Source organism: Cygnus olor, chromosome 2, assembly GCF_009769625.2.
Source record: "Cygnus olor isolate bCygOlo1 chromosome 2, bCygOlo1.pri.v2, whole genome shotgun sequence".
Lineage (NCBI taxonomy): Eukaryota > Metazoa > Chordata > Aves > Anseriformes > Anatidae > Cygnus > Cygnus olor.
The window spans coordinates 65654609-65677607 of NC_049170.1; the positions used below are offsets into that span (position 1 = coordinate 65654609).

The 22999-nt window shown below is 42.0% G+C and overlaps 2 protein-coding genes across 14 annotated transcripts in view; one reads left to right on the plus strand and one right to left on the minus strand.

Annotated features, from left to right (window-relative positions):
* LOC121064797 (androgen dependent TFPI regulating protein) overlaps positions 1-12999 on the plus strand; it is a 31125-nt gene extending 18126 nt beyond the window's left edge. Inside the window, exons 4-6 of the mRNA XM_040546886.1 lie at positions 1772-1887; positions 6712-6863; positions 12897-12999. Of these exons, the coding sequence (XP_040402820.1) occupies positions 1772-1887; positions 6712-6863; positions 12897-12940 (312 nt within the window). The 3' untranslated portion in view covers positions 12941-12999. The remainder of the gene's footprint in view (positions 1-1771; positions 1888-6711; positions 6864-12896) is intronic.
* The window catches only part of LOC121064792 (transmembrane protein 170B), a 79479-nt gene that overhangs the window by 11046 nt on the left and 45434 nt on the right, over positions 1-22999 (minus strand). For 4 of the 13 annotated variants that reach the window (XR_005816680.1, XR_005816690.1, XR_005816679.1 and 1 more), the window contains 4 exons: positions 14490-14783; positions 9444-13312; positions 9090-9193; positions 121-3540 (listed from right to left, as the gene is read on the minus strand). The gene's annotated coding sequence lies outside the window, so the exon portion shown is untranslated. Of the gene's footprint in view, positions 1-120; positions 3541-9089; positions 9194-9443; positions 13313-14052; positions 14107-14489; positions 14784-15037; positions 15281-15463; positions 15556-16068; positions 16330-16395; positions 16746-18254; positions 18384-22999 lie in introns of those variants that run through there. The other 9 variants (XR_005816689.1, XR_005816688.1, XR_005816686.1 and 6 more) reach the window with 9 other exon arrangements.

Consider the following 22999-nt stretch of genomic DNA (forward strand, 5'->3'; position numbering starts at 1 on the left):
CAACTAGACATATCCTATCAGCCAACAGGGTTGTAGAGCGGAAGAATATCTTTGTGAAACAGAACAGAAAAAAAATTTCAGTGCCAGTAAGTGATAGAAACGGGAACGTGAAATAAATACTTTCTTTTCTCTGAGAAATGATAACTGAGATGGAAGGGTTTTGGTAATGGGACAGCCACGCACGAAAAACAACTCTTGGGAGTGTGTTGGGGGAGGACGTACAGCTTCCAGTAAGCTGTTGCTTGGCAGTGACAGAAAAGACTGATGCCCACCTCTTAAAGAAATAAGAATGTTTAGAAATAAAAATGTTTAGAAATATAAATGTTTTTATGCATGCATTTAAAGATTGATGTACATGTAAAGAATTTCATGTGTATTTTTGGCATCTCATACTATAAATACACAGCAATAAAACTTTGACACCGTGCTACCATATCACATACTCAGCACAGTTTCTGACAAATATATACCTTGAAGGTAGTAGAACCATTCCCTTTAGACAAGAGGAAACTTCATATCATACACACAGCAGGTTGGGTTTTTAAGGGAGAAACAAAAAATCATTAGTTTCATGTTTGTTTGTGTGTTTTTTTTAAAGCCTATGTATCTTTTTCTGCTGTCCTGTTCCCTTCCCCCTATCATCTACCCATGAAACCATTTGCTTAATTATGAGCATTTTAATTGAAAATCAACAACCTCTGCAATAGTTTCCTCTCATTGTACCTCATTGACTGTTTTTTTCTGTGTTGTTTCCCAACATTGTTTACTCCATCTGTCCTAGGTATTGAGATTTATAACTATTGTTTGTTTGCACAGTGAAATTTACAAGGTTTTAGCAGGGAAATTTCATCCTGACAAATTATTTTCTGAAGTTGCCACAAATCAGCCAACAAGGTGAGGCATTAGCATATCAAGAGCCCCACTTTGCCCATTTGACATCCAAGCCCATAAGGAGTTGTGCTGTGCCCCATCCTCTCCATGGGTGTACAGGTGAGGAGCATCCTCCTGGAGGCAGCTCCCCAGCCACAAAACAGTAAAAACACAAAACAGTTTCTGTCAAAAATCCTCCTTGCTCCAATAGTTACCTTCATAAAGGGCCTTGACGCTGATGCTATTTAATACAATTCAAACTCTGACAAAAGAAAACAAAACAAAACAAAAAAGGTCCTCCAGCAAGCTGACTCTTTACTGACTCTTGGTTAAGCTTCTTGAGGATCCTTAATCATCTTGAATTACAGCTAACTTAAGTTCTCTGCCCTTTATCACCACATTTTTCAGTTTACAAAGAGCAGAACAACACTATATTTGCAGTAGAGTAAATGATAACATATAAAATACAGTAATGACCTGAAGAAAACATGAAGGCAATTCAGCAATTGCTTAATGAGTTCAAGAACAAGACCTCTGTCATCCTCAAATGCACATAACAATGGACTTCAACATTCTTTGTACTCTAATGGGAGTTACCAAAAGCTTTATTGCATTATTAAATGTAAAGGAAAGATCACCTATTACAAAATAACACAGATCTTTCTATGGGTGGACCTCATTACAACACCTTTTACAGCACACTAACAAGAAAATTTCAGTGCTCGTTACTGTAGGGGTAATTCTTTGCTATGAAAAATGAAGTAAGTGTATATGTATGCAACTACACTCAGTATTGTTAAACACCCCTTTGCCCACATGCTGGCTCTTGAGCTTTGTGAGCAGCAATGAATGAGCATGAGGCATCGTGACCAGTCTGTGACAGACTCTCTTTTCTCCTCAGCACACGGCAATATTGCCAGTTGCTCTCCTGGAAATCCTTGCCACACCACATCACTACCCAGCAAAGAAGAAGGGACTGATCCTATTAGGATGTACTGCTTTTCTTTATATCAGTTGGTAAGAATTACATATGTTAAAACATTTTCTTTGAGTAATCTGCTTTGAAAACAAGGCCAAACTCTGTACTTAGACTAAGTTCCCTCTCACACATGGTAGACAATAGTCTGGTCTGTGGGTAAGTCATTTAAAAACAGGTGAGATCCATGAAAACTATTCCCAGACACAGGCAGAGCAGGTTTCTTCAAACTCAGTACAGGTCCTGAGACCACACTTTGTATCTCCTGCTCTTCTGGGGTCTCTTTAGAAAGGCAGCTAAACTGCCGTAAACTGCAGGGCACTTTGAGTTATTTCTGCTGGGCTGGAGTTCTCCTTTCATCTCTACCAGTAGCACCAAATTTACCCCTGCTTGTTGTCTTACCTACTGCAAAACCACCAAATCTCAAAGGTCCAGGAGTCGTGGGAGCAGAGGAGGAATAGCAGTCACTCAGTTTGGTATTTGGCAGGGACACGACTAGATTTAGAAACTTGAGTTAGAAAGCGATACTCAGAACCAGGTGCAAACTGACGGGTACCAAGGAGGCATCTGTCCCACTACCACCTCCCACTCCATCAGTGGAAAAATCTTATGTTCCCAGTGACATGAACCAATTTATCTCCAACCTGTTAAACTACATCTAACAGGGCCTCTGCTCTGTCCATAGCCCTCCATCCACCTCCTTTATGTGTCATACAGCCCTGGAACTAGGCTTGCATCCATTCCTGTTCATAGCATCCACGCTCTAGTGCCGGGGTCCAGAAGAATGGCCCATCCCATCTAACTACAGGAAGCTGCCAACGTTTCCAGCGACTTGGAGACTCAGCTCTGGAGCGGATCTGTGTAGTTTCAGGGTATGCTGTCCTATCAGACAGTTTCCAGAGCTTAGGAAGCACCTGGGGCCTAGGGTGAAGGACACAGAATAACTGGTCAGTAGAGAAGGGATTTCTCCTCACACAAATCTTTCTGAGAAGCAGCTGGAACTATGTGGGGATCCAACCTTCCCATTTCTGCCCATCATTTAGCTAGAAAGCATCTTCATTGCACTGAATGACAAACTGGAATAGACAATAAGCGTCACAGATGAAACACTCTTGAGATTTAAAACCTGTGAGAGTAGCTTTGGAAGCAATGGACTTTAGCACTACATTATGTAACCAAGTTTGGAGCCATTTATCCTAATCCAGGCCACAGCCTAATACGATAACAATTGTGAGAGACATGTGTTGTCCCCCTAGGTTCTTTTCAGTCAATCCTGCCAGACATCTCGGAGTAAGCTTGAATTATCCACAGGACTACCAACCTTCCTGGCTCCCCAGTGAAAGTCCTGCCTTGGCCTTGCGGGTCATACATGGATGCAAAAGCAAACTGCTAGCATGCCATGCTCACAAGACAATCCCCTCCTGCCCCAGATTTCCAGCCAGGAAAAGTTAGCAGTGCAGGCAAGCACAGGTGGAACCCGTACGATCAGATGTTGATCATCCTCCACATTTGAGTCATCGCAATATCTTCTTTGAATTGATGTTGCATGGTGCTGCAGGCGTCCTGGGTTCCTTATAGTGCTTGTCCCGTGTCCCAGGACCCCAGTACCTGGATAAAAGCTCCTTAGGATTTCAGTGCTGTTGCTTTCTCTCCTCCTGAGGTATTGAAGAATCTCCCATCTGCCTTCCTTTTCCCTGCAACCAGAGACAAAAGATTTCCACTAATAGAAAAGGTTTTCAGTCTGTGCACCAAAATCTTAACACGTGTAGAAATTTTATTCTTGGTCCTGCGACCTGCTGAATAAATAGCCCCATGTGGGTGCCTTATGCTTCACAAGCAATGCAGAGTCCTCTCTAAAAGCCTCATCTTGAGCTGTCACTGTTGTCATCACACTGTCTCCTCCCTGCTATCAGTGGGCTGAGAACTGCCAGTTCCCTGCCAGGCAATGAGAAATCAAGCAGTAGTTGACTCCTTGCACCAGGTGCCTACCTCTGAGCGAGGCTTCGCTGTAGCTTTGAATATCTGTACGGTTCAAAAAGAAAAGGTGGTTTCCAGTCATAGAATATCTGGGCTAAGAGAACTGTTGTGCAAGTTAATTAATTCTTGCATGGATGGATCTTGCATCACCTGGTTGTATTAACTAATGCATTACTCCTGGAGTCATCACACTGAAAGCAATGAAGAGTATATAAATTTTAGAACTGGCATTTTAAATCTTACAAAGGAAGTAACAATAGCATGCCCTTTCCCATTTCAGCGGCAATATCAATTTAGTAATGAAGATCAGAATAAAATAAATGTTATTCTTCACAATTGTACCTGTGTTTTTGGAGAAAAGATCAAGCTACCATTGTGAGGGAATATAAATCATTATACATTGCACACCATCTATAGAAAACTTAAATCGCTATAGATTGCATATCATCTGCAAAAACCTGGAAAAAAAAATCCCATTGAATCTAGAGACTGATAGCTTTCTTATAATATGCCCATATTTCACCTCTGTTAGGAATCAAAATATTTTTCCTTCACTGCATACCCATTTTCAGTTCATAACCTTTTAATTTTGAATTAACCACAGTTTCAAAGAACTCATATGTGGCCAATGTTTTCTTCTCCTTTTTAGATCTTCCCATTTAATAATTCCTCAGGGATTTTTTTTTCTCCCCTCCAGCAAAGGTGGAGCTCCCATTAGCATATCACCTTCCCTTGGTATATATATGCTGTCCCTCAGTCCTACAACACTTTGATAGCTTTGGTTATACCCAGGCTGTTATTTCAATCTATTTTCTCCATAATTCTGGACATTGCTGTAAAATCTTGGTAAAAAATAGAAATGTGGAGAAACAAAATGTTCAGAATAATAAGCCTCTGAATCATACTTGTATGTTTAATAGGTGATTACCCACAAGGAAAAGCAATATGCATTTGCAAGTTGTGGGGTGCATTTTATGAAATCCTTAGCAAAACAAACAAACAAACAAACAAACAAAAACTGTCAATCATTCTGTGGTCAAAATAAGTAAACTCAAGAATCTGAAGATATGTCCCAACATAAAACCCTGGCTACACGCAGTTTCCACCAGATCAGAAAGCTGAAAGTGCTTTAGTGCTTCTGAACAGTCAAGCGATTTTTTTAAGTTCAAATTTACAAGTTGAGGTTCTTCCTATCAGGCACTCCAGCTGTCCAGACTAGACCAAAATAATCTAGTTCCTCATTATACAAAGACATTTGTCACTCTCTGGTTTACCGTGAGAGATGCATTAAGAAAATAGCAACCCCACAAGGTGAAGAACACTTGCTGATATCTGCACCTGGTCTTTGGTATTTCTGCTCAGCTTCCTCCTGGCCTTTGCACAGGCTTTTTTCTTTTTATTATTGTTTTGCAGCCCTATTTTTTTGGTGAGAGAACCTCTCTTGAATCAGGAAAATTAGTCTCTACACCTCACATTTTCATGCTCAGCCCAGACAGCTCTGCCACTAATCCCCTCCAGCTCTCCAATCTACCCCTTAGCTGGGGATTAACATCTCTCTCTTCACAGCCAAGGTAAAATCCAGCCACTTTTATGCCCTACCCCTTCCTTCTTTACTGGCAGAAATGAGAAGCCATCCTTTCAGCTGTGTGTTTTTTTATTTTTATTTTTTTTTCCTTAGCACTCCCCAGTGTCTCATTTTGGTGAAACGTTTTCACTCTGGTGGGTCAGCCAGTTGGACGCTTCACTTTGAGGCATAACACTCCTGGCAAGGTGGCAGGCAGTGTGTCTTCAGAGAGAGTGGCGTTGTATTCCCATCCCAGGCACACAATGGGGGTCGGAAGTAAGTCAAACTCCACTGGTGTGTTTTCCAATCAAGAATTAAACCTTTTAGGACTTTTTTGACCCAAAGGATCTTTTTAAGAAAGTGTTGCCCTATACTAGAAACACAGCCTTGTAGCGATCACTGGAAACCTGCCATATTTTTAATATTCTTTATGTACTCAACTCAAATATATATAATTTAATCTACAGAAATAGAATTTTCTATGGTTTATATCTAGACACCATTTTTATGTTCTTAAATTGAGACACTTGCCACCAGCCACTCTTAAAAGGTATAAATAATGAAATTAATGTCAGTGAACTGGCAGCTACTAAAAGACTCCTTTGGAGAGAAGAAATAGGCAGAAAGAAAGGGCCTAAGTAGAAGAAAGGAAGCCCTATAAAGCAAACATATTCATCCTCATCCTCTTCTTTCTTTCCATCTTCCAAATGATACCTTGTAAATGGCTCTGGAACAAAAGAGCAAAGCAGGTACATCTCTTTCCCACCCACTTGTTTGTCCTCTCCTAATTTTGGATCAAGAGAAAAGAGAATTATTCTTGCCCTGTTGACTCCTTTGCCATTTCTTCCCACTTCTCCAAAGAGTGTTCAACAGCAGCAGGACAGAGACAGTGAGAAAACACACTTTTGTCACCATAGACCCTCAAGATCTCGATTGGGACTGACAAGCTGCAGTAACTGAAGAGGAAGCACGTATGTGAGAGCTTATTTGAATAAGCCTCGCTTAGCATAGAGAAATGCACACCTGTATTTCTGAGTATTTTACTATTTTACTGTTATTTTACTGCTGTAACAGCCAATGCCACCAGGGTTATGGCAGAGCATTGTGTGCATTTCAAGCTGCACTGAAACCCATCTAATTTAGCAGCAATTCAAGTGTGCTTCACAGCAAATAGCTCAAATGCCGAGGAGATGTATCAACAGCTGAACTAATTTTCTCTGCATTAAGATTGTTTTGATAACTCAGCCCTTTAGCAGTTAGAAATCAACAAGTGGTTCTTCTAACCGAATGGTCCTAACCAAAGGTCATTTCTCTCATTGTTTAGGGTCCTGTGGATCTATTTTGTAACGGGAGAGTGGGTATACCCTCTCTTTGCTTCCTTCAGCCCAGCTGGGCTAGGAGCCTTTTTCATCAGTAACCTTGCCATCATCGTCTGTTTCTACAACTTTGGAGAGTTTCTCAACCGTATGATATGGGGTCAGTCCAAATTTTGTTTTTCACATCTATATGTATGAAAAAGAAAAAAAAAATCATCTACAATGAATTCCTGTGATTACTGGGGCAGGTGGGGAGAGGAGGAGGAGGACCCATGTACACTGGGGGTGGAGGTGGCATTTGGGTGATTGAGATTGCCTGGTCCTGAGTAGTAACAAACAAACAAAACTAACCAGAGAAAGATTCCCAACCCTACTAAACAAACGTGTGAGCCACTTTTCTCTAATATGGCTTGAGAAGCACCTCACAGCAGCATAATCACTGGATTTTGAATTCGTTCTCAAACAATGGTCCAGAGAAGCAAAACATTACTGGCTAAAACTCTTACACCTGCATCACATGGTGTTTTTCAGAAAACTAACATGTGATGTTAGTTGGGAATGGTTTACTAACAATTTATAGGAAGGCATTAACCTATCCAAGTGAAAGCACTGCAGCGGCTCTGTGGGTAAAGCAGCACTTTGGAAAGTTTTAACAGACTGTTGAGAACATCTCCCTTTGGCTTCAGTAGTGGTACAATCAGTAATGATTTAAAGAAAACGAGTCAGGCTATTTGGACAAGTAGGCAGTCAGAAAAAAATAGGTAGTTTAGAAGGATGACAGTTGGAAGAGGAAAGAGAACTGATGAAGTGTGGGACTTTATTGTTATTATTATTTTCCCTTCTGGTTGCCTCTCTTCTTTTTCATGCAAGATTAAGTTTTTGAGGATGAAAGTGTTTCTGTCAGGAAAACGCGTGTATTTTATTTAGGACAAATGCGTGAACATTTGCAATTTCTTAAACTAGATTTCTGATGAAAGAAAAAGCCCTGCAGAAACACCTCTGAAAGTAAACAAGACAACCTCCCTCTGTTCTCAGGGAACATTTGATGCCTGATCCATTTTGTGAAGTCTCACATGCCTGTCAAGCCAAAGTAGAGTGTCTGTTGCTAGTCTCTCACTGTCCATACTCAGCTACCTAAAAGCAGCAGATTGACTTTCAAATGTGCTGAATAACTTCAGTGGTTCATACCTTTGCAAATAAGACACTCGGTCTACATGCCCATGTTTGGAAATTTTGGCCAAATTCTGTTCTTGCGTAAATATGATATGTGATGAAGATTGCTGGTAACTGAAAACAGATCTGCAAGCATTCTGCACTAGCTCTGATTTAAGAGGCATCACAAAAATAACAACTACTACTACCAGTAATTTTTACCCTTTCTATTTAATCAAAAACTAAGCCACCGCCACAGTGTAGGTCTTATATAAGATATCAGGACTTACATCATTTAAGTATCAGATTTTTTTCATCAGTGAGTAAGTATTAGTAATTTCAAGTCTCGAGCGTGCCTGGTACAACCGTTGAAGATAATCAAAATAAAAATAATTTGATTCCTAAGGTATTAATTGACTGGGCTAAAAGTTGTGCCAAACAGAGATCAAATCAATTGTAAAAAAATAGATGCATTTTGAGCAATTGAGTAGGAAAATATATTCATGTAAGAAAGATGATAATTCAAGAGATTTCTAGGAAACTGGAGCAAACACACAACTTTCTTTTCTGTGCACACAGGAAGGCTGAAAAGCACTCCCAGTTGTGATAGTATTAGTGTAACCTCAGAGAATATGTATGAGCACAGCATACATGATATCCTCTGTCGATGTCTGACGTGCTCTCACAATCCAAGGAGGCCCTCTGTGTGTGGTGGGTCTGTCTCTCCCTGCATACCTGTATTTTTCTCGTTGCTTTAAATGCATCCTCAGCTCTTTACCTCCAGGACCGATGGCATTCCCCAGGTTTGCTGTACACCAATACAGAAAGCAGCAAGCTGCACCCCAATATCTGGCCACTCCATGGTATCTGAGCCTGAAGTTTGATAACTGGGGAGCTTTGGGAGCAATAACATCTCACTGAGTTCCTGCCCACCACTCCCCACTCTTTCCTATTCCACCATAAATGCCTGTTTCTTGCAGGCAGGGGTTGTTTTTAACTCAGATCATTTTCCTGATCCATTTCCCAGCTGTGTCCACCCAGGAGAAAAGCAGCACTTCCTTAAGCTGGTATTGATAACAAGATCCCAATAGTGTTGAAACACAGCCAGAGGGAAGCCATTCCAAATGACAGTGTGCCAAAGTCTTAATATATTCCTGACTGAGACAAATCTTCTGCTCAGCATTGCCAGAGTAAAAACAGCTGCAAATAGAATGAAGATTCGATTCCAACATACCTTTCTTCTCGCAGCAAAAATGCCTCCATACACTTTTTTTCATTCTACTCATTCCCACCTCAACTTCCCATCCCAGTGGGAAAGATAATACAGTTAAAATAACCCTGTGAAAAAAACACACACATGAGAAAAAATATATATATATATGTGGTGGGAAAGGACAAAGCCCATCTGGACTGTTGTGACCACCCTTTGCCCCAAAGGGAAAGGCTCAGGGGCAGCTACTTCTTTTTTTTTCCTTCCCACTTAAGGGAATAAAACTGGCTGAGATTGTGCCCACAGCAACTGAGATAAGCTGTGTTTATTCAAGGAGGCAAGAAGTGATTAATAAATAGCTCTGCAAGAGCATCAAACCTGATTTCCTGGTGGACTTGTATTCTGTGGAGGACAGTAGGCTGCAAATGGAGCTTGTCCCACAGTGCTATGCTCTGTAAGGACTCTCCTCCATGTTCCTTTGTAGCCTCAGGCCACTACCACTTCTGCTGAAACAAAGAGCACCAGCTACAAATGTTTATTTTTTTTTCACCCATAAAGGTATATTTAACTCCAAATTATTGCAGAGTCCATGGATGGCAGCTTCCAGCTTTGAGCAAGGAATTTTTAAAGCTATGTCCTGTGCACCACCAAAAAGATGCAGTATCATTTCTGAAAGCAGAAAATCCAGTTTAATAATATAACCTTGTTTTTCCTTTTCAGAACAGCCAAAAGATGCCAGACCCAAAATTTGTTTTATTATTTATAGGTTAACTGTTTCATATAGTATTAGAGGTTTTAAAAACATATTATTTCTCATTCGCCTTTCCCTCCACTTGCACAGTTGGATTCATGGTAACTAAGGCAACCCAGCTGCACAGGCTGAGAGGCACAGAAAATAGTACCATGTAATGACTTTTTGTTTGTTTGTTTGTTTTAAATCCCAGAGTTTCTAGAGTACTAGACAATGTTGAGCAATACAGAAACTCCAAAGAGGTTAATTGGAAACAATGGGCTGATTCTTTCACTGCCATAAATTTACCTCAGCCAAGAATTTGGCTGCAGGGCCTGAGTACCAAAGATGTACCGTGTGACAGTTTCTCTTGTTCCCCACGGGTAGAAAACTTCACGCAGGCAACTGATCTCACATTACTTTGACCAGCAAAACTGTAACCCTCAAAAGCAAGGCAAAGCAAAGCAAAGCAGCTTTACCTCAGGTTTTGCTCCTGGTGACACAAACAGATCCGCAGGAGACATTCAGATCAAAGTTCTCCAAATCAGACAGAGCAAAATTTCATATGAGGTTTCTTCTCTGGCACCAGTGTTTGAAGCTGCAGGGGATTAATTTGCCTTTTGTCTAGCAGACCTGATAAAACATTCAGCAGCTGCTTCATTTCAATATTTTGAAATGCAGGGTAATGTGAGCAATAGGTGAGCAACTAGCAACAGCTTCCCACTCTGCAAGTAATTTAAATGCCTGCTGAGGGACACCATGCAAATCACTTGCAAGGCTTTACACCCACAAGGTCTCTGCCAGATCCAGAGAAAATGTTCATCCCCAAGGACGTCTTCCCAAATTGTCCTTTGAGTGAGAACCCCAGGGCAGAAGGGAAGGCTGGCTGTCGGATCAGGGACAGCAGCTCCAGCAGTCCCAGCAGCCAACCCCAACCCTTGGGGATCACTTTTCTCTGCAATGGAAAGCTTTGGGCAGCAGCTGGCTGAGAAACACCAAGGACAGGGCAAAGCCAGTACTAAAAATATTTCTAAAGTAGGGGAGGCAATCTGGTGTATTGCAGTGGATAAGGCAGTACAGTGAGGTTTGCATGTGCAGCAAGAACAGCTGCTCTCAGGAAAAAGAGGAAACCTAAAGTGTTAATAAGTGTTTACCTAAATGTAAAACATTTCTCATGCTCAGGGCATGGATGGATGTGCTCTTCCAGATCTTCTAGGAGCTCTTGAATGTCTTGGAAAGACTAAGCTGAAATGTATTCACTCAAGCCTGAACTGAAGTTAGAGGACAATCTTTTCTTGAACATATTTTCCCTCTTCTTTTTGAAGTACTTTTGTGTGAAATGCATTTTACAGAACCACATAATGTGTTTTGCCAGCTGGCTATTTTCCCTGGGTTTTACTTTTGTACTTATGTGCTTGTGAAACCAAGCTCCCTTAACACTAAGTGGCCAGCTATTGGGAAACCCAACCTGTATAATGGCAGATGGGTCCGTGCAAAATAAAGTAAAATCGTAATACGATCAAATTCTTGACGCTCTCATTTTCCCAGCAGCTACTGAGTTGAGCTTGCAGAAACCCAGGTGGCAATGAGGGGATGCAAAAGGTAGCTGTGTGGGGTGAGAAGTTATTCTACTGGTGTGTTAGCACAGGCTTAAGAACAGCAGGTTTTGTATGAACATTAAAAAGCTCGTGTTCCACAGGTAATTGTCAATTTAGATACAGAATCCACCCTTCATTATTACAGTCCTCTTACTTCTTTAGAGTCCAGCAGGGATTTTTAAAAAGAGCTTCCTTAATGGAATACATCTTTATTTGTTATATCTTGCCTTTAAAAACGAAGTATAACAGTCCAGGGCATATTCATTTCTTCCATCAAACTAATAATGTTTTTGTCTACAGTATCACTATATTGCCAGTGATGAATAGAATTCAAGTTTAAGAGGATTTAACAGCCCAGAGTTTGCAAACCACATACAAATACTTACTTTTGCCTCATCCATTCATCGTTGTTGTGCCACAATCTTATGATGGCATATTTATATCCTTCATATTTGTCACTCCCATGGGCTGCAGATTACCCCTCTGGCACAGGAGTCCAGCTATTTAAAGGAAACCTGCACCACCTGTCGCATGTCCTAGCTGTGCTGACAAGTTTGTCTGATGATCCACTGGAGGAAGGGGGACACATTGGCGGAAGCTGTGGCTACCCATGGCCTACATTTTCATCAGTAGGGGCCCGACATTAACAGGTGCTTGCTAATACACTGTCTCTGGCCCAATAGGCTACTCTTGTGTGTCGTTCCCCCCCCCCCATCTTTGTTCTGGTCAGCATAAAATACAGGATCATTTAGGAGGGAAGAAATGCTGGGACTTTGTTACATATCAGCTCAATTGTCACATGCAATGCAGGCTGGAGATAAATAAAATACAGCATTTACTGTGCTTCATAGTCTCTGAGCTCTACAGACAAGGAAAGCACCTTTAAAAGAGGGTTCCCTGTGAGTAAATGGTCATCAACAGGGAAGAAGAAAGGCTGAGACAGTTTCAGATGATATGGGTTCCCAAACATACTGGGTTATTTTCCACGCTTGGTGCCCCATGGCAGCACATCTGATCTCTGACTCAGAAAGCTGTGGCTGGCAGTAAGTCCTGTGCCATCCTGGCCAGCCATGTGAGCTCCAGACATACTAGCTGCAGGGTTTAGTATCTGCTGCATTTTCAGACGAGCTTTCTTTCTTTTCATGTATTCTTGCACCAAACTAGGTTTGCTTGGTGGCAGATACTTTTTCCACTAGCAAAGCACCATTATTCTCAATGGATGTGGTCTGTGGTAGATTGCAAGTCATTCCTCCAGAAACCGAGTAATCCTTCACTTGTTAGGGACATCCCAGGCTCATTTGACTTTTGCAGCACTTTAGGCACTAGCAGCTGGTCCAAACTGCCTTTCTCCTAATCTCAGGCAGGTTCAGTTCCCCAGGGCTGCTGACAGGCTGGGGACAGGTTCGCATCCTCTGCCCAACAGCATGTTTAATCTATAAAAGGACTTCGTATTGTGCCTTTTTTTTTTTTTTTAACAATCTGTTCTCCTCTGCCTTGGAACAGGAGATTCAATAGTAATACTGGACTACAAGCAGAAAGGCAAGTGAATGCTCCTTTTCAAGCCAATCTCTCCATGAATGCTGAAGCCATGAAGTAGAGGAAAATAAATGCAGCTGTGATAAATCCTTTCTCCAATGCACTGCAGCTTCTGGTGAAGCCATTTTGTCATCAGATGTATGGAAAACTGGTGGAAAATATGAAATGTTTGCCTCTTACATGATAAATCCACAACTGCTATGAATCAGAAAATGGTGTTAATCTGTTTACACACATTTCACGTCTCTTGCACAACATACATGAGGATGTGTCCATGGTTAAAACTTGTCACTGGTAAACAAACTCCCTCACAAGCTTGGCACCGCTCTGTGAGGGACCTGTGAATGTTAGCCAGATCTTGTTTGGATTGCCCTTAATCAGGTCTGAAAAAAAATAAGAGGAGGGATAATTTTAACACTGCTGTGACTTCCAGGCTAGATAGATAACAAATTGGGCTAATAAGGACTGCAATTTAGAATGTCTGCTCAGAAAGTTCACCATGAAGCCAAATTCTTCTAATGAGAAACATTCTGGAATACTAATGTGCATAATATCTCCCCTCCATTTCAGTATGAAATCTGAATGCAACACTTTTTTCAGTTAATTTTGCAGCAAAAGTAACATAATTATACCAACTGTATGATTGCTTTGACAGAAAGCATGTTAATTTAAAGCACTGTTTAACATAAAGCTGCCTGCCATATAATTACACTCCATTCACATGTTTACTAATCTTGTTCAATATAGTTGATTTCTGTTATTAGCCCCAACATCTTGTTAACATCTAAAACACTGGAGATGTACTTTGTAAACTCCAATAAACAGGCAAAACTGACAGTAGTGGAAGCGTTCTTTAATGTTCAATGTGAAAAAGAATGATCTCTTTTTATATTTAAGATTAGCATTGCATTTAAATGAGGATTTGAAACTAGTTGCAGTACTTTCGTGTCTAAACTCTATCTTCATTGGCAAAACCCATAGCTTAGAGCTACTGTGTATTCAGTTCACTGGGGTGTTGTTTTCATCTTTTTAATGCTGCTGTAGCTTAGCAAAAATGAAACCCATTTTAAGCTGCCTGTGAGCAATAAAAAAAAATGTGTGTACATAAGATTGTTCTCCTCACCTGTTAAGCACCTGATAAAGTTCTAGTCTGTGTACTTGACACACTAGGACTAACCTGCAAAGTAAGTTAACTCAGTGAGACGTACACGTTCAGCAGTTCTCATTTTATTTAGGTAACTCACTCCAGCTAACTTTGCAAGGGGAATACAGATAATTACACCCAGATTTTCTGTTGAAGTTGAAGGTGAGCATGGAAAGGATGCAGCTGAAAGATGCTGGTCAGAGGAAATATTTCAGAGAGGCAGACAGATGAAAACCATGAAATGAATTAGGGAAGAGGAGAAAGTTCAGGAGATTCCTTATATGGTTGTATTTTATTATGGTTATTATTTTTGCACTGATAGTCTAGTGCAAGCTTTTTAAATGTCAGAAGCTCAAAACAAAGCCTTGGTTTTGGTTCAGAAGCTCAAAACAAAGGGGCTGGTTCTTTCCCTGTACCTTCAGCCAGAGGAGCTGAAGGGCAGACCTGAGCTCTTGTTTGTGCTGTGATTAACTGTGGCATCTGAGGCTGAAGACTTTCTTGATGGACTGCAGAAGTGTGAGAGGATTGCTTCTTGCTTTGGAGAGTTCTCATGGAAGGCTTTGCTCTCTGTTACGTTCTGCATGCTGCTGGAGAAGGGGGAGGCTGGGTCTGAGTTATGTGCTTAGAGAAGGAGTTCAGGAATGCTCGTCTCCAAAACACAAGTGCTGGTATCTCAGGTTGCTTTGCTCCTTTCTCTTACACACATGAAACTATGCAAGGAAGAAAGCATATACTATTGATTGCAAATAAATATTTACCCCATGATTTCAAAAAGGCTTTACTGATGTACACCAAGTAAGGATCTGGCCTTTATGACATTTATACTAGATTTCTCTTCCAATCTCTTTCTCATTTTGTTTTGAGTAAGCATGCAAAGTCAGTCAGAACTGTTTATTTATAGCAGCAGATTTTCATGGCTGTATAAATTAGAAGTAATTACTGAATGAGATGCCTGCCCACTCACACAGCGCAGCTGTATAGGAATCCTTTCATGCTGCTCCACTGTACACAGTCTAGAACGGGAAGAAAATTACATGCTCCCAGCCAAACGAAAGGACTGCTGCTCAAACCCTTGGGCGAAAACACAGCAATTAATTTCTTCCTCAGTACAATGTGCAGTATGACAACCACAATTACCTAATACTCCTTAGACCTGCCACTTTTGTTTGGCAGAGAGAGAAAATGAAGGGTTAAATTCACCAGAGAGAAAAAAATCAAACAACAAAAACATACACAGACAAAATATATAACCTACTGCTGGACTTTCTTTTTATAAAATTGTTTGTTTGTTTGTTTGTTTTGTTTGTTAGGGTGGGATAGATAGAGGAAAACTGATTGTTGTATGTGACAGAGCAGCTCCAGCAAATATGGACTAACCCCATACACTCACCTAGAGTTATTTTCAGCAGAAACATCTAGAAACCAACATCCACCACGTTGAGGAGCTTTCACTCCAGTGCACACCTTTGTAACAGCTTACTCCTGCAAAAAGCATAGACAAGTGCTAATTTATTCCCTCCCCAATTTCCCACACAGATTTCTTGGTCTGGGTCTCTGCCAGGGTTTAAGGTTCACAATCTGACCTCAAAAACATAACTTAGGGCTGTTCCAAGCCTTCAGTGGAAGTTGCTGAAGATTTATTTTGATCGATATGGGGCCAGGATCTGGCATGCAGGAAATATGCATTTATGTCGTACCAAAGCATCTAAAATAGTTGCCCAGTGAGGATAAAATTCAATTGGAGACCTTGCATTCACTTGGCAGAGCACATAATTAAATAATTTGTGCCACAAAATTAACCAGCAACTCTCAGGGGTATTGGGAAGAGAAGGCTTTCAGTCAACCCTGAGAGCCAAACAAAGACCCATTTCCCAGGCAAGGTATTCGATAACCATCGGAATAAAGCGGTCATGTTCATATATGGATGGGATCGCAACCCTTTTTGTCAGCATCCAACCTCGCTGGTTGTCTGCCCACCCCAGAGGAAGCCCACACCGGCTGCCCAGCCTACAGCTGCGCCTTGCCGAGCACCGGGAGCCACCTTTCTTCACCTGCCCCCTTCCCAGCAAAGGGGACCCTGACCCGACACCCTCACTTCGTGTCGGCTGCCAACAGCGGGACATTTTGGGGGGGATTTCCCGGCGCTCGGGAGCCTATGCGGGCGGAGGGGCTGGGGGTGCCCGGCCCCGCGGCTCTGAGGCGCCGGGGCGCCACCTTGTGGCCGCCCTGCGGTGCAGCCCCGGAGGGGCCGCGTCTCTGAAGGGCCAGCCGGGCCTCGGATGGGCTCCTCTGACGTCATCATATCGCCATAACGTCACGTACAGAGCCCGGCTGTTGCTGTGGGTCGTGACGTCATCCGGGGGGACTGTTCACCGCTTCGACGTCACAACCAGCGTCACATCTCCCTGCAGGAGGTGTCGCCTGGATGCACCAGACACACAACGTGTCTGTACACCCAAACTGTCCTCAGCCCCGCACAAAAAAACACGTTTTGCCCCACTGTGCATCATCTCGCACACAGCAGCATGTTATTAAGTCAAAATCACAGGGATAACAAATAGAAAGTGGGTCTTTTTGGTGAACACAAGCAACCAGGGAGGTGATTGTCCCCCTGTGCTCTGCTCTGGTGAGGCCGCATCTTGAGCACTGTGTTCAGTTTTGGGTCCCTCAGTACGGGAAGGACATGGAGGCCCTGGAACATGTCCAGAGAAGGGCTATGAAGCGGGTGAAGGGCCTGGAACACAAGTCCTGTGAGGAGTGGCTGAGGGAACTGGGGTTCTTTAGTCTGGAGAAGAGGAGACTCAGGGGAAGAGACCATATTGCTCTCTACAACTACCTGAAAGGAAGGTCTGGGGAGCTGGGGGTGTGCCTCTTCTCACAGATAACTAGCAACAGGACAAGGGGGAATGGCCTCAAGTTGTTCCAGGGGAGGTTTAGGGTAGAAATTAGGAAACATTTCTCCTCAGAAAGAGTAGTCAGGCATTGGAACAGGTTGCCCAGGGAAGCGGTGGAGTCACCGTCCCTGGGAGTGTTCATGGAAAGGTGGGACGTGGTGCTTAGGGACTTGGTTTAGTTGGTAACACTGGTAGTAGGGTGATGGTCAGACCAGATGATCATGAAGGTCTTTTCCAACCTTAATGATTCTATCATGTAACAACACACAAGAGGAAAGAAACAACATTAATAGAGGGCATTATTTTTATGCACAGTCTCAAATATATACAATAGATGTTGCCAAATAATTTTGACCTCGAATTGCACATACCATAAAATGGATCTCAGCCTTGGGAGGAACAGCGCCCAGGCTCTAACTGCAACATCACTGAAGCAGCCTCCTTGTTGCAAGCTGCCAAACAATAGCTGTCGTTCCTGAAGTAGCTAGCCAAAAATAAAATGATGTGAAACTGCGTTCCCACTGTTGTTCTTGCAGAAGTACTTATTTCCAGAGTTTACTGGGGATGGTGAACAACACAAATAAACCAAGGACGACCAGAACAACTTGAAAAGCATGTAGAAACAGTGGAACTAGGTGGAGTCCGAATAACGAAGTAGTTAGTAGGGGATGAAGGGGATGAACGAGGATAGAAACATTTTGAGGAAGACTTTATACCAAAAGTTAGTGAAGAGTTTTAAGTTAAGCAGTTGCTTTTATGTTGTTGCATAGGTGAAAGTAGAACACAAGTATTTAGGTGCTCTGCTAGTGTGCAGATTTGTGAGAATTGTGTATTAATCTTGAGCATGGTAATTACACACTTGCACCTTAAATGTTGCTTTTACATGGCTCTGATGTTAGAGAGAAAAGGAATTGCAAAGAGGAGAAAATATACAGAAAGCTGAGGTACTTTTCTCCTTTAGCTTTTCTCTCCCATTCTTCAACTTTTACTATGACTTTGCCAGTGTTGGTTCTCAAGACACAAATTTGAATGACTGTGAGGAACTATAAAAAGGCTACCAGGCCTGGTTGGGGAAAAAAGTTATTTGAAGGCAAAATATCTGGACATCACTGGCATCACAGACATGTAGCTATATACACATAGCCTCTGGCTTGTAAGAGGTCCATATAGAATTCAAAACTTCACAGAAAAGCATACAGGAAAAGAAAAAAAAGTGAGGGGTGGGGGTGGAAGGGGTGTTGTTCTAAATCTCTTCCTTAGTAACTGGTAACTGAACTTATTTCCTACCTGTACCGCAAAAAATACCCATGAAGGATTGGCTTAGTTTTTTTGCTGTCAATAGTACAGATGATGGCTGAGGCATCTTGGTCAACCAAGGGAACTTCATATTGTTTTCTGCACATTTTCTGTACATTTCTGGATAAAAAATAAAGATGATAGTGACTAGAGTATCAATCTACCTTCCATTAGGAACACATTTATCTCATTGATGAAGAACGCCATGAAAGAAAAGACAAATCCACAGTTCATGGTGCAAAAATTTGACTTTCAAAGTCTTCATCTGTATTTCTACTTCTTGTCATCAGACTCAGTCATCCAAAGTCTCAGTTCTAGACTCCGACATAAACAGAGACATGAACTTTGACCTAAGTTCAGAATCATAAATATAGGAAAACCAAAACGGGCTAGACGAAATCACTTCAACTCTCTCAGATGAGAGCTATTTTTATTTTTTATTTTTAAATTATAGTTTGAGTTTCTGGCAAACCCTGATGCTGATTTCCATGTAATGCTCTCCAATTACACCATATTTACTAACCACAGTATGTTTATTGCTGACAAAATGCTGCACATGCTTGCTATAATGGGCCTCTGTTTAGCCATTACTGGGTATTTGATAAATGATCTGCAGTGTTAGAAGGTCACAGAAGAATAGCAGAGAAACACTAAAAAAACAAAAATTAAGGGAAAAAATGTCAGGCCCCAAGTGGCCAGAATGACCAGACTGCAAGAGACACTCAGCTATGCTCTCTCTTTAAATGTGAAAATACCTTATAAGGGAGAAAAATATCACAACATTTAAAGCCCAGTCTGTAGGCAAAGTCTGTGCCATTTAGTTGTCTCCCCCAAAGACTGGTCCCTAGGGGAATGTGTGTATACTCAGCACAAAAGTATGTTCCACTGAACCCAGGGGTGCAGCAAGTTCCTCCTTGGGGGACCAACATCCATACGTCTGGAGAAACACGCACGTGGGTTCAGGTCCAACCAGCCAAGGTGACAAAGTGTAAGCTCCTTCCAGAGCAGAAGAAAAGGAAATGAACTGGAGGAAATGTGCAGGACATTGTTCCACAAATGCACTGCTGTCATCAGCTGGGCAAAACAAACAAACAAACAAAAAAACAGTTGCAATGGAAATGAGATTGAACTGGTCATTACACTGACAGAAAAAAATGCATTTCCATCTAATGGCTGTGGTGATACCTTTTAAGAGTTTTGGGTTTGTTTTATTTAGTTACTGGGGTTTGGAGCTTTCCAGTTACCAGAGCATTCACAAAGTACTCCTACATTCTCGGTCTGTGCGTATGAGTGCTGGCTCCTATTCCCAGATGAGAAAGACATTTTTAACAAATTGATAAGCTGGAACTTTCCCATGCAGTTGCTATCGAGCAATGGGAATGCTGCATGGCATGTTAGAAATGAAAAATATGCATCTGTTCTTTTCAACTTGGACTAGCCCTCCAGCTCCGCCTTGTCATCTCAGGGTCAGAGCAAGATCGGCAAACGTCTCCCAGACTACAGCACTTGCATTGCTGCACTGCTCCAGGAAATGCCAGATGCGGTCTCTTGCACTGGGTTTGATCCTTTTGCACGCCTACCTTAACCAATGGGAAGTTTCAGTCAAGCAGGGAAAAAAAAAAAAAAAACAGTAGCTGAGGGAATAAAGACTAAAATGTTGTATTAAACCTAAGTAACAAGCTTGCAATGTTTCTTGTTTGTCTATTGCCTCATATGCTTTGAGGAGCAATTAGCAGAATGTAATTTCCCTCAAACTGGCGAATTACTAGCACAGACCAAAAATCTCCAAGACCCAGGTTTACAATACTTGCAATGCACTCTTACAGGGATATTCATGCAGGAGGATTTTCCACTGAGCAAAGGGGAATTCCCTGCTTGCTAACACACAATCACATGAAACACATTAAAATCCCCATTCCCAAAAAGTTGAAGAGGTGATTCAGGTTTGGACAAGTGGTTTGGTCAGAGTCATGTTTGCAATTAACTGAGGGGTTCCTGCCTTTTAGCCCCACTGGCAGTGAGCTCTTGGTTGTGCAGGGGACAATCAGGGCTTTCCAAGCACAGGCAGTGTGGAGCAGCAGACGGGAGGCCAAATCTTGCAGCACCCTGCCGCTGAGGGCAGGCAGACACCGTGGCCAGCTCCAGGACCCTGCTTCCTGCCATTGTTATCGCTGCAGCCCTCGAATTTCATCCAAATGGACTTGACCCCTCCACTAAGCAGCCAGCACATATTTCCCCGATTAGGGTATTCCTGTGTGAGGACAGGATGGTGTGGGGGGCTTGGAAGGAGAGCAGCCTGCTCCCTTTGTGCCAAAGTGACCCGAGCATGTTGTTACGTGCTGGAGTCCTCACTTGGCATGCTGCTTTCTGAGGAACAATAGCTCACCCAGCTGATGCTGATCTGTGCACCCAGAGTGTGTTTCTCCTGCAGCAAATGCAGAAGGAAAGAGAAAATAATGGGAAGGATGCAGTTCTTCAGTTGGGTTGCACTTTCTTGTGATAGAAATTCAGTAGGTGCCACTTATGGCCTGCACTTTAGGAAGATTCTGTTCTTTTGTCAGGTTTTCAAGCCTGAAATGCACTGTGCTTTCTTACAGCACAGCTTGCCTCACCATGTTTGCATGCAGACTTTATTTCTGCACACACTATATATTGGTTTTGCACAGCATTCCCCTGCACAAGAGCTGGCCTTGTTTTTTGCCTGTGAGATACCCTCTTTGCAACCCTTTCTTCGCAGGATTTTCTTTAAACCACGGGATCACTTTAATAATGGTTCACTACCAGTAAGCCTCTGATATCTCAGATGATGCTCCAATTCCACAAGAATACATTCCAATGGTCCTTGCCTCATGAATTGACAGCCAAAGCCACCCCAAAGATGACTGCTGTTTTTACCTTTTTTGAGCTTTATATTCAGGAACAGCTTTGTCCTGTTCTCAAATATCTCCCTCTTTTCCCCGTCATATTGGTACCAAAGTACACCCTACTAACATTCCCTTTGCCATACTTTTAACTAGCTCTCAAAACATAAGAAAATGTTACATATAACCCAGAATAACCACCAATTAGTATGACAATCTGCTTCCAGCTGCCCCATTTAGTCGTTCTTCATTCTATTCTCCCAGCTTTCCTGCAAGAGAAACTTCACAGTTTCTTCCTTGTCAAGACTGCTGATGTCCAAAGGTCACTGTCACCACTTTAACCCATATCATCCAACTTATCCCTGTGCACATTCTTGAAGGCATTTCTAAAAGCTAAATATTGAAGGGAGCACTTAAATTTGAATCCAAGCTCTGCCTTTGGAGATCTTCTTAGTTCCTCCTCCAGGGCAACCTCTCATCCCTTGTAGGAGTTGGAAACATTAGGACCACCTTGCTCCTCTCCTGCAAGTCAACCTTTCCACATCTGTCTTAAACAGAATATTTTGAGTTAAGAGAAAACCTTCTCACCTTTTTTTATTTTTTTCCCCTCCTTCTCCATCCCATAGCAGATGGGATCAGCCACTCCCTAGCAGATGCCAATCACCCACTCTCTACAAAGAGACATATTCCCTCTTCCTTCCCCTCAGGACTTCAAAGAAGCATTGTTTCTCTTTACTCTCCAGTTCTAAACTTCAGCTCTGATGCAGGCATGGCAACGTTATAAACATTAACAATCCTAGCCAATGAAAAGCTATTCAGGGAAAGGTTTACAGTTTGCTATGTATTGATAGAGTTTTTGACATCCCAGAGCCATGGCTTCCTTGCAACTTTAAGCATGAGTCAATGTCAGAAGATACTGATCATGATCTGTTTCAGCAGATTGATCTTCCCCCTAAGAGCATATTAAACAATGTTTTGTTTGAATAGATCCGCAAGTACTTTGGGTAGGAACTTCAGCTCTATCTGAAGTTAGTGGTATCAAGTCAGTTTATGTCTGGAGTCACTGACCTGGCATAAAGTTTCTTTCACTTGAGAAAATATAAATATCCCCAAAACATTAACTAAGCCTGAAAATGAGATTAAGACTTTAATATCACATTGCAACCCGGGAAACAGACTTGAAAAGACAAACCCCAGATACTCCATCATATCCACTGCTTCTGAGTGGGGGCATGTGAAAACACATCTAGACTGAATTTTCAATGCAACTCAGCACAACAGAAGACGGGGAAAATGGTTGCCTGACAGTACTTTTGATGGCCATGCCATAGAGGCTCCCATAATGTGTTACCGTAAAATAGAAAATCATAAGCCAAGAGCTACTTTCAAAGCACACAAAGCTAGAAGTTCTGATCAGAGCACTGCAGGCTTAACATAAAAGGATCTGGGTCTCTCAGCACAAGACCCCCATTTCACTCCCTTTGTCTTTACCGGGCTTTAGATTAATGCAGGCAAAAAGGTTTCCTCTGTACCAGGCTTTAACTTTGACCCTCCACTCAACTATGCATTCCCATAGTCATATGCTATTATTATGGTTTTAATTAGCAAAGGTTATACACCTAAATCTATTGTTTCAGTAAAGCTTTGGCCACAAAGTTCACATGGTCATACAGAGATGAAAACCGAAGTTATCAAGTAATCAAGCTCAGTATTTTTGTTGCAATTACAGCACCATATGTGTTTTATTCACATACACCTTCCTCTCCTGCCCTGTCTTCCTCCCCTGCCCTGTCTTCCTCCAAAACCCTACCACCAGCTTATTGTTGCTTTGCTGTGATCAGTAACTCTGCATCATGCAGACAGCTGAATAAAATT